A 14,424-nucleotide genomic window follows, 5' to 3' on the forward strand; every position below is an offset into this window, starting at 1 on the left:
ATTATTAAAGGCAAAACATTGGCCTTAGCTGGAGGCAGTGCCTAGGAATGTCCAGCTACTTCAAACTGCCGTGCCAAGAAAGCATTTATAAAAGTGTGGGAAACACCAGAAGCTGCCTGCATAGCATTCAGGCCTACCTGAGAGACTGCCTTCTCCCCTTAATGCAACTAGTAAGGTCCAGACCCACCTCCTAATCTTTGCAGCCAAAATCCATTACCCTTGGATCTTTGCCTAAACTGCTCATCATGAACCTGCCATTCCACTCCTTTGCATTTACATTGCAATTTATGAATCATGTGCAAGTATCTAACAAACTATATTCATATGCTCACCATGCCTGTCCTCTAAAAACCATGTCACAAAATAACAACAACCAATTATCATAAGATTTAAAAGTCCTCTACACTGATGCCACCAGGTCCAGCAACAAAAATTTTGGGGCCCTGTACAATGATATTCCTGGGGCTGCTCCAGATCCTGCATTCAGGTGCGGACTTACTGTATCTTATTCTCAGTCCTGTTGGCCTGGTTCCTGGCTGCTGCTTCCTGCTGGCTCCCAGCTGCTGCTGGCCTGTCACTTTTACAAAAGAACACTGAGCACTACAAGCAGGCAGGGCAGGTCATTCACAGAGCACGGAACAGACGACCCTCGCATGTGCAGTAAAAGTACAAGAGCCAGAGACTGAGGCCACAATGCCAGCAGTGGGTATGGTTGGGCCCCTGTGGCCCGAGGCCATGAACACACATAGAGTAGATGGCTCTGAGCACCGAGCGGCAGAGTGCATACACAGTAGACAGCAGTGGCACACAGTGGGTCAGTCAGACTCAGCCACACACAGATGGTGCACAGGAGACAGCCGGGCTGCAAGGGTCGCTGACAGGTCAGCTAGTACAGGCAGCAGCCATGCCAGGCATTAAAGGTCTGGGGCCCTTCAAATTGATGGGGCCCATAACACTTGTCCTCCTGCATCCCCCCTGTCGCTGGTCCTGGATGCCACCCTCAGCTCTAGCAGCCTAAAATTATTGTTTGGCTTCATCAGTCAAAATAGACATATCAACATAATCTCCTTTTTAATCTTTATGTGACAGCTGTCACACAACCCGTGCAACAGGGCTATATAATCACAACACACAATCCCAGCCAGGTTATGGCATTTGCTTTCCCTACAGGAAATATCAGCTACCCGTTTGCGCTTAGAGTGCTTCTCAAGTTTACCAGCTTCCTTCTTAGCATATTTTGCTTAACCCTTTCTAGCCTGCATAGCAAAACTAACCTGAGACCCCAACAATGAGTAGGATGAAGAAGAGAAGGACAGACTTGACCTTGACAAGGAAGAGGAAGAAGCACCTGAAAGGCCCGTGACCGAATCTTCAGAGTCCTCACATCCTTGGAAAATCCCGTACCAGTAATCGTTCCTCCCAAAAGCTGGCACGATTTCCTGGATCCATGTCTTCTTTATCATCTGAAAGAAAAGATGTATTCGGCCCTGATGTCCCAAAGCCTACTGGGAAGAAGGGAACAAATCTGGGATGCACTATACCCTGTATCTGCGAGTACACCATCTCCAATCTGAGCCACAGCAGACACCATAAAACTAAATGCTTGAACCAAAGAAGGGGGTCTTCAGCAAAAACTCACATGCGTGGTATTAGCAGAGCCTTCAAGCTCTTTTTTATTGCCCACCATGCAGCTAGGACTTTGGTGTCTCCAGGAGATCTTCCCAGCTCTTCCTTGGTGTCAGACTTCATTCCCCCTGTCTTGTGCTGCCTTATATAGCTAGGGGGTGGGGAGACGACTAGTGGCAAATTTTTTTCTGAAATGATTTGCCTAGGGGACCTGGGCATACAAATAACTATAAAGTTATTAGACTGTTGCTTTAAACCATTCATTTGGGTCTGAATACACTAATTTTATTTACTGATATAGAGTATTGTTTTTTTTTTATCACTTTCTCCACCTGTGTGTATAGTATACAGCACAGTAAAATTACAGTTGACATGGTATACTGTACTGTTAGGGGACTTGGATGCACACATACAGTCTAGCTGGTTAATTCTGCCTGGTTAAACACTCACCCACCCCTCTTCCCACTTCACTAGGAGACTGCTCTTTTCACAGAGAAGGAGGCCGGTGTGAATGTAATTGAAGGCCTGATAAAGCATTCAGTCACTCTGGCTGGGGGAAGTCACTTTAGAGAAAGTATGAGTATTGTATGTTAAAGAGTTCAGTACTTTATGGTTATGATTGTGAATAGAGGCGCTCAGAAAGTTAGTTTTAGAAAAAGTTTTTGGTACTTATGTAATATCTGGACTCCCGTTTTTCTTATGAGACCGCGTCCCCTCGCGGGGCTCGCTGCGCTCACCACGCTTCGGGCACGGTGGCTCGCTGCGCTCGCCACACTATATAAAATCAACTCCATGCGTTGGATAGTAGGGGTATGAAAAAATGGGGTGCATTTAACATGGGAGTCCAGATAATACATAAGTACCAAGTTTTTTTTGTGTGTGCATAGTTATGGTAAATATATAAGTATAAAAAAAAAAGAATCTAAGAATTGAACCTGGGGCTCCAATCATCAAGAGTGGAACACTTACCCACTTGCCTATGACACCTGGTAATAGCAACCAATGTGTGATCCATTGTAATCAGATATGCTTATGCTGTATAGGCTACAGGAAGACTGTTGCTTTAAACCATTAATTTCTGTTTGAATACACTAATGTTATTTACTGATTTAGAGTATTGGGTTTATTATTACTCTCCCCACCTGACCACTGTACATAACAGTTGTTACGTTCCATTTGCCAGAGCTTGTAATATACTCTACTGTACAGATGACGCCGCAGCAATGTTTGCCGAAAATGAGACGTATTTGAGCCCCAATTGCAGCAATGGGATGCGCAAGCATCTCACATGCAAATGTGTCCCTTTCTCGGAGGTGGAGATGTGTATATGCATATTGTATGTCGTCCATCAATGCTCCTCAATGCTTCTAAGCGTGCTGCAACAGTGGCACACCAAATCCCTAGTCTAGGCAAGCTGTCAGAATTAATAAGCATGCTCGATCTGTATACAAGAATTTAATTAAATTTAAAAAATCCATTCCAAATGAATATTTAGATACAACTTGAAAATGAAAGTACCATGAGACATTGTTGAACACCTTGTGTGCATCTAGGCCCAAGATCATATTAGGAGCAATAGAGAGAGATTTGCTGCTACTATTGATGCTATGGTACAAATCTCTTTTAAGGAATGGGGGTCCTGCGGGCACAAAAAGTGGTCTGCCACTACACAAAGTGGGTCAAGGAAGCAAGATATCCAGCATAACGCTGGAATCTGGAAAAAATACTGTGGGGGTAATGCACCCCTCATGGTGGTCCCAGGTGCCCAAAAAGGGTCCGGCCACTACACAAAGTGGGTCAGGGAAGCAAAATATCCAGCATAACTCTGGAAATTTGCTACAGATATGACTTGCAATCTGGAAAAAATACTGTAGTGGTAAGAAACCCCTAGCACCTCTATGGGGGTCCTGGCTCCTGGGGCCCCCAAGAGTAGTCCGGACAATACAAAGTCAGTCAGGGATGCAAGATGTGGAAGATTTGCATACCATAAATGGGGTAGAGGATGTGATTTAAGATAAAAAAGTGCTCAGATCCAGGAGCCCACAACAGACAGGTGTATGCCAGTCACACCATGGGCATGGACAGGCATTGGAGGCATTTGTCACAACCTCTTTACCTCAACTCCTAGGTATACAAGATGAATGCAAGGACCAGATAATAGAATCAGTGCATCGTGTGGGTCCAACACCTAAACCCAGGGCTGGACTGGCCATCTGGCACTTCTGGCAAATGCCAGAAAGGCCAATAGCCTTGTGGGCCGATTTTGTGCAGAAAGTTCTTAGAAATTAGAAGTTCTTAGAACGTTCTGTAGTAGCGCTGACTCTTAGCCCATTACCGCACCGTACGGCACAGTGCCCCCCCCCGGCATAGGCATGCACAGTGGGGATGCCGGGGGTGTATAGCATTAAGGCTATGAGCTCTATGATTGAGGAGAGAGATAATGGATAAAGACTGGATTCTCTGACTATGACTATGAATTTTATTATTCATTAGAAAAAAAATCATCAAAATTTTTTTATTGAGTGTGATTTTACCAATACAAAATGGCCCCAAACATAGTGATATGCAGATAACAATAATACTGTACAACAAGTCTATAAAGCTTTCATGAAGAAATTAGCCTTAAGACTAAATAATGACTTTTTTATTTCTTTGTTCTTCAGAGAGTAAATAAAAGGATTCAGCATAGGCACCAACACAGCGTACACCAGAGCAAGGAACTTGTCCAGTTTGGGGAAATAACTTGTTGTAGGCTTTATATGTAAACAGATCAAAGTCCCATAATAAATGATGACACAGGTTAGATGGGAGGAGCAGGTGGAGAATGCTTTATGTTTCCCCTCTGCAGATTTTATCTTCAGAATATTGGAGATAATAAATATATATGAAATAAATATAAACATAAGTGAAGAAAATCCCAGTAGCGCCCCTTCTATATAGTTTAACATTTCCACCTTGGCTATATCACTGCAGGCGATCATGAGTAATGGGGATACATCACAAAAGAAATGGTCAATAGGACGCCCTGACCAAAATGACATGTTAGATATAAGGACAGCGTGTCCAACTGGGTCCAGAAACCCCAGAACCCAAGAAGCAATTGAGAGGCCGACACAGTTTCTTATACTCATTAGAACAATGTAATTAAGAGGATGACAGATTGCCACATAGCGGTCATATGCCATGGCTGTGAGCAGGAGAAGCTCAGTAATAACCAGAGATGAAAATATATACAACTGAGATATACATCCTGTAAATGAAATCATGTTATGTTTTGTGAAGAGCATATTAAATAATATAGGCAGAATATTTGATGAGGAAGCGATGTCAATGATGGACAGGTTGAATAGGAAGATGTACATGGGGGTGTGCAGATGGGGATCAGCAGAAAAAACTACAATTATAGTGACATTTCCTAAAAATATTATAAAATATGCAAATGTAATTAATACACCAACTGGGATCTGTAACTCCGGGTCATCTTCTATCAAACCCAACATTGTGAATTCTGTCACATTTTTGCAATCTTCTAATGTCATTCTTTAGAAGATAAAAACCTTGTGGATATAAAAATAGTTTAATTTACTTAGTGTAATGTGCGGTTAACACAGTATTGTGGTTTATATCATTTAATGCATAAAATGGTTCATAGCTCAAAATGAATTACAGTATGGGTTTCTAATTCTGGGTGAGCCATGCATTTGCACAGAATGACTGCAGCCAGTATCTTTGCATGAGAATGTCATAAGGTCTGGCCATCCATAGAGAAAACTGTTGAAAATATCCCTCCCAAAATGGCTGCCCTGCCTCAGAGGAGACAGATGCTTTAGGACCAATAGAACTTCTAGTAAAGGAAAGGCATAGGAAGGTGAAATACGATTATGAAATGTGTGTCGAGGGCAATGTTAGCGGAGCGTTGTACCTGTCCTAAAGAATAACAAGTAAAGCAAGCCATGTGAGGGGACATGGTACACTAATTGGGTGTGCATGTGCTCTAATGTACAAATTGAAACGAAAAAATGTGAAAACACACGTCAACCGTGTAATGTGTCAACAAATTCCATGTCACCTTTATGCTTCTGTCGACCATGTCCTCATGCCACCCTCATGCATGTCAACCTTCTGGTGACCCAGACACTGCTGACCTAATTCCTGTGAACCCTATGATCCACACCCGCTTTTTGTATGCAGGCTTGTCACAAAACAGAGCCAAAATGAAGCACATGACACAGTATACAAAACAGAACCCACATGGCCGCACTATGGAAGGTAACTGATCACCTATAATACATACACAGCCAGGGCCTGATTAATGGGTCCAGGTGCCCTAGGCTAATAAACATGTATCTTCCCTTGTAAATGCTGCTAGACACGTGTGTATGGGTGCTCAGGGACTCACCAGTCATACTGCCCATGTGCATGTCCTGAAAGTTATACATCTGGCATATAGGATCTCATGCTTGTGGTGTGGGAAGGAGACTTTGGCTTTAGGCTGCCCAGCTGGCGCTGTAGCACAATGTACATAAAGTAATGGTTCCAGTAGCTAATTACATTGGCACAACAATTTGGCAGTCACCTTAGGAAATGGAATACATTAATCTTTATTTTTATTCCTCTGCTGTCACTTGTAAGCCCCCACAGCCCTGGCACCTAATGCTGCAGCATAGTCAGCCTATCGGTTAATCAGAGACTGTACACAGGGATCCTAATGGTAGCTTGTATCAGGTCAGCCCCCTGCTGCTGTCCTCTGGCAGGGTCAAATCTTGAGATTGTAGCAAGGGTTCTAATTTCACAGTACTGTGTAAAGTTTTCATTTATTTTGTTGCCTGTGAGAGGAGGAAATGTATTATATTCTGCTTTTTTACATTTTTAATTTCCATTTTAATTATGTCAAAAAGAGACATTGGCTGCACACACTTGTGTTAATGCAAAGTTTCCAATAACTAATACAGGTTAAGTATCCCTTATCCAAAATGCTTGGGACCAGAAGAATTTTGATTAGCGGATTATTCCGTATTTCAGAATATTTTTATATTTCAATAATGTATCTTAAGGTATCTTGCATTTATGTTGTACAAACACACCAAACACATGAAATACACACAAATATAATTTATTTGTGCATAAAACAAGGTTTCAAAACATACAACAAAGTTTGTGTACTATCTCAGATCCTGAACTTAATGCCAAGTAATCATTTTCTTGCACATATTTAGTGTCAGTAACAGTACATGTCATGTCCTCAGTAGTGCTGTTACAGATGTCCCCAGTAGTGCTAGTTACATATCATGTCCCCAGTAGTGCTGTTACCGATTTCCCCAGTTGTGCCAGTTACATATCATGTCCTCAGTAGTGCTGTTACAGATGTCCCCAGTAGTGCCAGTTACAGTACATAGCATGTCCTCAGTAGTGCTGTTACAGATGTCCCCAGTAGTGCCAGTTACATATCATGTCCCCAGTAGTGCTGTTACCGATTTCCCCAGTAGTGGTTTTAGCAACAAAAAAAAATCTCTTTCTGGAATGTATGGTTTTCGGAATAATTTGGATAACCGATATTTGGAAAGTGTTCATGGCATTTTTATGTGAATGATAGTACCCCAGTTCTTTAAATTATTACTTTCCTTTTTTATATCTTAATAAGTTTAAAATGAGAATAAAGACATACTGAACTAGAGCAACACATTTCTCTAATTACATAATACTTATATAATTATTATAAGTTATCATAAAGAGTTAATTCTGGGTTTGCATTTGGTGTTTAATAAATATAGAAAAATCAAACAATTATAGTAAAGTGCCAGTGTAATTACATATAAAGGTTGAGGACCCCTTATCTAGATATCTGTTATCCAAATTATTCTGAAAACAATAATTTCTAGAATGTTCTTTTTGTTTGCTAAAAGCACTAATGGGAACATCTGTAATTGGTGCTACTGGGGACATGATATGTAACTGGCACTACTGGGGACATGATATCTAACTGCCACTACTGGGGACAGTTGAAACTGGCACTACTGGGTGTCACAATTGTAGTGTTTGATGGAATCAGTGGTGTAGGAGGAGTAATGGACATAGACGACTTAGGGATAAAGCTTGCAGGTTTTATATAATTCTTATTCATAAACATACATGCCAACTTAGAAATATAGGTATTTATGTATTATCTGGGCTCCCATGTTAAATGCACCCCATTTTTCCATACCCCTACTACCCAACTATGCATGGAGTTGACTTTATATAGTGTGGCGAGCGCAGCGAGCCACCGTGCCCGAAGCGTGGTGAGGGGACGCGGTCTCATAAGAAAAACGGGAGCCCAGATATTACATAAGTACCGAAATATATTATGCAAGGACTTTGAGCAAATAATAATCAGCCTTAACTTCAGGACTGAGAATAACAGTAGCAATAAGTAGTACAAGAACTAGAGCAACAATTCCTTTGATTGAAATAGAATAATGTGAATAAGGCTTTTATAATAATAGTCTCTGTAATACTTTGAATAAAAGAACAATGATACTGGGACTTTAAGATAGTGATTAGACCCCTGCTGAGACTACCAAGCCCCAACATGGCATCAGACCCCCATATAGCTCAAGGCAAGCTGCCATTGAGTGGATGAGTAATGCACCTGCCGGCAGCGCTAAAGAGTGACCGTGACACTGGGGACATGATATGTTACTGGCACTACTGAGGACATCTGAAACTGGCCCTACTGGGGACATCTGGAACTGGCACTACTGGGGATATGATATGTAACTGGCACTACTGGTAACATCTGGACTTGGCACTACTGGGGACATGATACAGTATGTAACTGGCACTAATGGGGACATGATATTTAACTGGCACTACTGGGGACATTTGAAACTGGCACTACTAGGGACATCTGGAACTGGCACTACTGTGGACATGATATGTAACTGGCACTACTTGAGACATCTGCAACTGGCACTACTGGGGACCTGTTATGTAACTGCCACTACTGGGGACATCTGATACTGGCACTACTGGGGACATGATATGTTACTGGCACTACTGGGGACATCTGGCACTACTGGAAAAATTATATGTAACTGGCACTACTTAGGACATCTTTAACTGGCACTACTTAGGACATGCTATGTATCTTTCACTACTGTAGACATCTGGAACTAGCACTATTGGGGGCATGATATGTAACTGGCAATTCTGGGGACATCTGGAACTGGCACTATTGAGGACATGATACAGTATGTAACTGGCACTAAATACTATATGTGCAAGATAATGATTGCTTATCATTCAAATTCAGTGCCTGAGATAGTACAAAATCTTTGCTTCATGTTTTTTCGAACCTTTTTCAAATCTGATCGCAGACCAAATTGTTCTCAAAATGGGCAAACCATGAGCAATGCAGGTGGGACAGATGTAACGTGCAGAGAGAGCTACATTTGGGTGAGTTATTTTGTTTCTGTGCAGGGTAAATACTGGCTGTTTATTTTTACACTGCAATTTAGATTTCAGTTTCAACACACCCCACACAAATTTAACTCTCTATACATTGTACTGCGATCAGATCTGAATAAGGGCCAAGGTTTCATGCACAAAAAAATATATGTGTGTGTTTTTCATGTGTTAGATGTATTTTTACAATATAAAATCACTCAATTTCCAATCTTTGATAAATAGGCCCACCGATTGAGTCTTCCATATCCTAAAATTTAATATCCAAAATTTTCTGAAATCCCCATATTTTTCAACACGACTCCTTTGTGACACCTTGGCTTTCTAACAGCTCTGTGTATGCAAACTTTGTTTAATGCACAGAAACATAAAAATATTGTAGAAAATGACCTACAGGATATGTATATAGGATATGTATATAAGGTGTACAAGAAACACATACTGTATGCATGTTGTGTTTAGACTTGGGTCCCATCCCTAAGTTCTCTCATAATGATATGCACTTATTCCAAAATAAAGACAATTATTTAAATCCAAAATACTTCTACAGCAGTTCAAGCATTTCAAATATGTCAGATTCAAACTGATTCATCAAATTAGTGCTGGTGCTACTACTTATGTTGGCAATGCCAATCAATAATGGTAAAAAAAGCAAACAAACTACGCAATGTATATATGTCTGCACTATCAGCATTTACAGTATTCCATCCAATAGACAGAAAGAGTAGTTATATCAGTGTTTCTCACACTCATCCTCAGGGCCCCTAACAGGTCATGTTTCTGTGCAGCACAGGTGTAATCATTATTCTTACATTGTACAGATGCACAGGTGGTATGGAAAACATGAACATGTCAGAGGTCCTGTGGACAGAGTTTGAGAAACAATAATCTGCATGATTATCCTATTACTTTAGGTAGACTTGCCATAATCTCCCTTTAAACAGGGACATTTATGAATTACACAGGTTCTGTGGCTGGCGGACTTGAAGCATGCATTTTACCTGATTTTAATCAGCCTCAGAACCTGTGTACTCCCAGTTTAAAGGAATAATATAGTAATCCCAGGGCCGGTGTGAGCGCCCCAGGCAACTGACCCCGTCCACCCCTGCTCCATTCTGGGAAGGGGGGGGGGGGGATTCCAGCGGGCACTGCCTAGTACAAGGTGGGGTGCAAGCGATACTGCAGCAGTCCAGCATGGGGGCAGACGCAACCCACGGGCATGCTCCAGAGGGGTTGCGGCACTAGATTGCAGTTGATGAACAGCATGGGTGGATCACCGGTGGGATCCAGGCGCAGGGAGATTGTGGGGGACTGGGGGTCTCCCCCTGGGGACAAGGGCTGGGGGCTCCCTGTAGGAGGTGGGCACAGCCTCCAGCCGGCTCTCCTCCAAGATATAACGGCTGCTGGGTAGCGGGACCACCCTCTGGAAGTCAAAGTCCCACCTGCGGCTGCTCTCCTCCCGCATCTCCCGCAGCCAGCTGTGGAGCTCCCGGCTCAGCTCTGCGTGATCCACAGGCCCGAAGAGGTTCCTGCACACCGTGGGGCCCTGCCTGGGGGCCCCCTCCACCTGCTGCACATTACACATGTCTGCTCTGGCCAGCTCTCCCATCCCCGCTCCTGATTTTCACGTCCCCGCTACCTAGTACTGCGGCAGCCGCGACAGCTCCGGACAATTGCTGTCTTCTACACAGGGTAACAGTGTAGCATTGGGTGGGGGGGGCAGAGGGTAACAATGTAGCATATGGTAGGGGGCACAGACGTACCTGAGATTGGAGCTGCAGACTGGGACCTCTTCTTGGATTGATACCGTACTTGGTTCTCCTCTGCGGCTCAGTACCACCCTCCAGTGGCCATTTCCATAGGCAAATGCCTAAAGCTACCTAGTGGTGGCGCCGGCCCTGATTTATCCTACTTATAGGCTTTAAATAAACTACAATTGCATTTATTTTGTTAAAAGCAAAACAGAAAAAAATACAGTAAATGCTCAAAGTGTTCATATAGTTACCTACGTATGCTACAGTCTTAAATGCTTTACCTAGTGCAGAGAGATGCTGGCTTGGTCTTAGTGTGTGAAAGTAACTGTGGTAGCCACTGTTATATAACAGTGTTGTATCATGAGATTAGAAATGTTTTGTCCCTCGGGGACTCTGCAAAGCTTGAGAAAAGTTTATGCTCTAACTTCAAGAAAGGAAGTTTTGACTTTAATTATTAACTTTTGCAAATTTATTAGAGATGAGGATTGTTTACATGAAGTCATTGCATTATTGATGGCATTTGCTATTTTCTTGTGCTGTGTTAAAATATTTTCCTCCCTGTAAAATATTGGGTAAAATTTAATAGAATGAGAGATTCAGAAAGTGAGAGATTTGGTAAGAAATCTCCAGGTTTTTTAAAGCGGCAATCATTACACTTCAAAACCAGTTTGATTTCTTCCCAAATCTCTCACTTTCTGTGTTATACATCCTATTAAATTTCACCCATAAAGTTTAACAAAAATTAATTTAAATAGTTCAACTTCCACCTTGCAGGAAGCAATAATCATTTAGGATGTACAGTATGATATATTTTTTAAATATATCTTAGTTCTTTGAAGAGTCAATATTTAGCAATACAATAAAACATCTTGTTGTACAAAATGTGAATGTGTGAATTTCCATTATAAATTGGGTTAAAGGGGTGGGGGGGGGGGTTCAACGACATTAAAAATAATCACATCACATTTACTGTACATAAGCTCAAAAATTAGAGTCAAGTAGACATCAAAGATGTCAAAATGATTGGGGGATATTCCGATAGTACACGTTTCATAACTTAAAGTTCAATTTCTGGATTGAGATTTATGTGGGAATTGGTAAAGCCAGTCCATATGGAAAATAAAGAAACATTTTCTTTAAATACTGAAAAAGAAGGGTTTGTAGAATGTGTCCAAAATTGTAATGTTGCTTTCCTTGCAACTAATACCGCTAATAGAAATTTATTTGCCCCTCCAGAGATTCTAATATCAATAGGTAAGATTCCAAAGAGCATCTACTCAGGAGTAAATGGTGAAAAATTAACCAAATATTTCTTAGTGAAGCCAATAACTTGTAGACAAAATCTTTTAATGTTTAGACATGTCCAAAAACAATAAAATAGATCTACTGATGCTTGACAGCATTTAAGACTAGCAGAGCTTTCTAGAATTCCCATTTGTTAACCTCTAAGAAGAGAAATATATGGATGTGAAAAATGTTTAGACACATTTCTGTAAATTTGGTCATTGTCGAATGTACTAATTGAATACTCCAACATTTTAAGGAGGTCATCAATTGACTCATTAAGAATATGTACCAACCGATGCTTCCGGTTTCATGGAGACGCAGCTCCGTCTCTGAGCTCCGTCTCACCCACCAGTGCCGACATTATTACAAGGCTCCTGGAGCCTCTTTGAGCCCGGGTCCCGCTCACGCCGCCTTCTTACAGCACAGAGACGCTGACCATGGAGCGATTCCTCACGCCCTCAAACCCCCAGATGCCGCAGCCATCACGCTCTGACAAGAGGAGAGCTGCAGGCAAAATGGCGCCGGATGACACCGGAGAATCTCAGACCCCCGGCCTCAAAGAAGACAACGGCTGAAGGTACATCTCCAGAGAGGCATATCAGGCAGGGACTGGATACCCCTGTGACCTATAGAGAGGTAGTAGAGGCTATCACAGCAACTATGACCCCGCTCCTATCCAGAGCAGTGGACGGTTATTGAAAGGGTGCACAGGGTGGGTCCTACACCGACCCCTAACAGACCTCGACCTCGTGTTACTTTATTCAAATGTCTCAACTATCTCCACAAAACTGAAATATGGTCTGCATCACGAAAAATTAAAAACCTCACATGGTAGGGCCACAAACTTTTTATATTTCAAGATTCCTCTTCGGAGCTTGCCCGTGCAATAAAGATGTTCTCCACTGTTGATCGTCCCTTGCGGCAGATGGCCACAAATTTGGCCTACTTTACCCAGTCAAATTAAGGATCTATGAGGGGAACTCATTCAAAGATTTTACAAGCCCCACAGATGCTGCCACATACCTCAAGGAACTTTCTAAAAATCCCCCAGAAGACATCTCTGACATCCCTACCTGAAATAAAGTGTAAACTGATCTTTATTCACATGCTGGGATTACCCAATGCCATCGAACCCCCACGCTGATGTTTCCATTGTGAACCAGTGACACTAATCCAACCCTCCCCCCAACCCTCCTTTTTCTTTTTACTCATCCAGACTCAACAGAATAAATAACGACCTACCCCCCCTCCTCTTCATCACCCCCAATCCTATCCTGTCAATTACAACTATGTTTAATGTTATAGGAAGTATGCCCACAGGGGCTACTACCTGGGGCATGTTATATGCCTTTTTCCTCTGTCTCTTTCCCACTCCTTACCCTCTCATTCCCTCCGCCTATTCCTTTTCCTATCCCTTTTTTATCTGTGACGATGCAATTCTCTCTTTTCCCTTGTTTTTCGAGGCAGCCTCTTTCTATCCAACTGATCTCGGATCCTTAGAAGTGAGAGGAGATGTCTCCATTTCCTATGATAGTGTGGTACACTGCCATCTTTTCTTTCACTGGTACACACCATGACCTTGGATATTAAAATTGCAACATGGAATGTGGGAGGCATAAATTCTCTGATTAAAAGCAGGAAACTTCTGATATATTTGAACAAAAGCAAGGTTGATATAGCATATATTCACGAGACTCATCTGGTTCCCTCTGAGATACCTAAATTGCAAATGTTGGGATGGATTGTTGTAGCTCACTCTTCTCTTCTTCCAGAGCCCGAGGAGTGGTGGTCATAGCCCGGAGGTCTCTCGTATTGGATGTTGTTGAAACCAAGGAGGATACGGAGGGCAGATATGTGATTGCTAAGTTAACACATCTCGGTCAAATATACACTCTAGCAAACATTTACGCCCCCCCCCGCCATATTCCAAGTTATACTACAGAACCCTACTTGCACTACTGACCCCATATATGACTGATAACCTTATAATAGGTGAAGATTTCAATATGGTCTCATCCCAAGTTTTGGACAGATCTGACAGTGTCTCCACCCCCTCCCCGCTTCCTAAGAGGAGTCAATCTGCTGGTAAAAACCCTGAGACTGGTGGATGTTTGGAGGGCCATGCACCCTGTCGAGATTGTTTGTCCGCTGCACATGGTTCCCTCTCGCAAATAGACTATATTTTTATTTCCCATAACCTCTTCCCTCAAGTTATTAATTCTAACATAGCTCCCATTGCAATCTCAGATCATACCCTAGTCACTATTGAGGTTAGACTTTCTCTAGAGCCAGGATCTCCCAAATTGTGGAAATT

At 42.2% G+C, this 14,424-nt stretch overlaps 1 protein-coding gene across 1 annotated transcript; it reads right to left on the reverse strand.

The window, feature by feature from the left end:
• Positions 1 to 4,220: 4,220 nt before the first annotated feature.
• Positions 4,221 to 5,165, reverse strand: LOC146009734 (olfactory receptor 5AR1-like). Its single transcript, XM_083150196.1, has one exon. It carries the CDS (start codon positions 5,163 to 5,165, stop codon positions 4,221 to 4,223), a length of 945 nt encoding a protein of 314 aa, XP_083006322.1.
• Positions 5,166 to 14,424: the final 9,259 nt, after the last annotated feature.

Source organism: Crinia signifera, chromosome 6 (genome assembly GCF_055691185.1).
Source record: "Crinia signifera chromosome 6, ASM5569118v1, whole genome shotgun sequence".
Taxonomy (NCBI): Eukaryota; Metazoa; Chordata; class Amphibia; order Anura; family Myobatrachidae; genus Crinia; species Crinia signifera.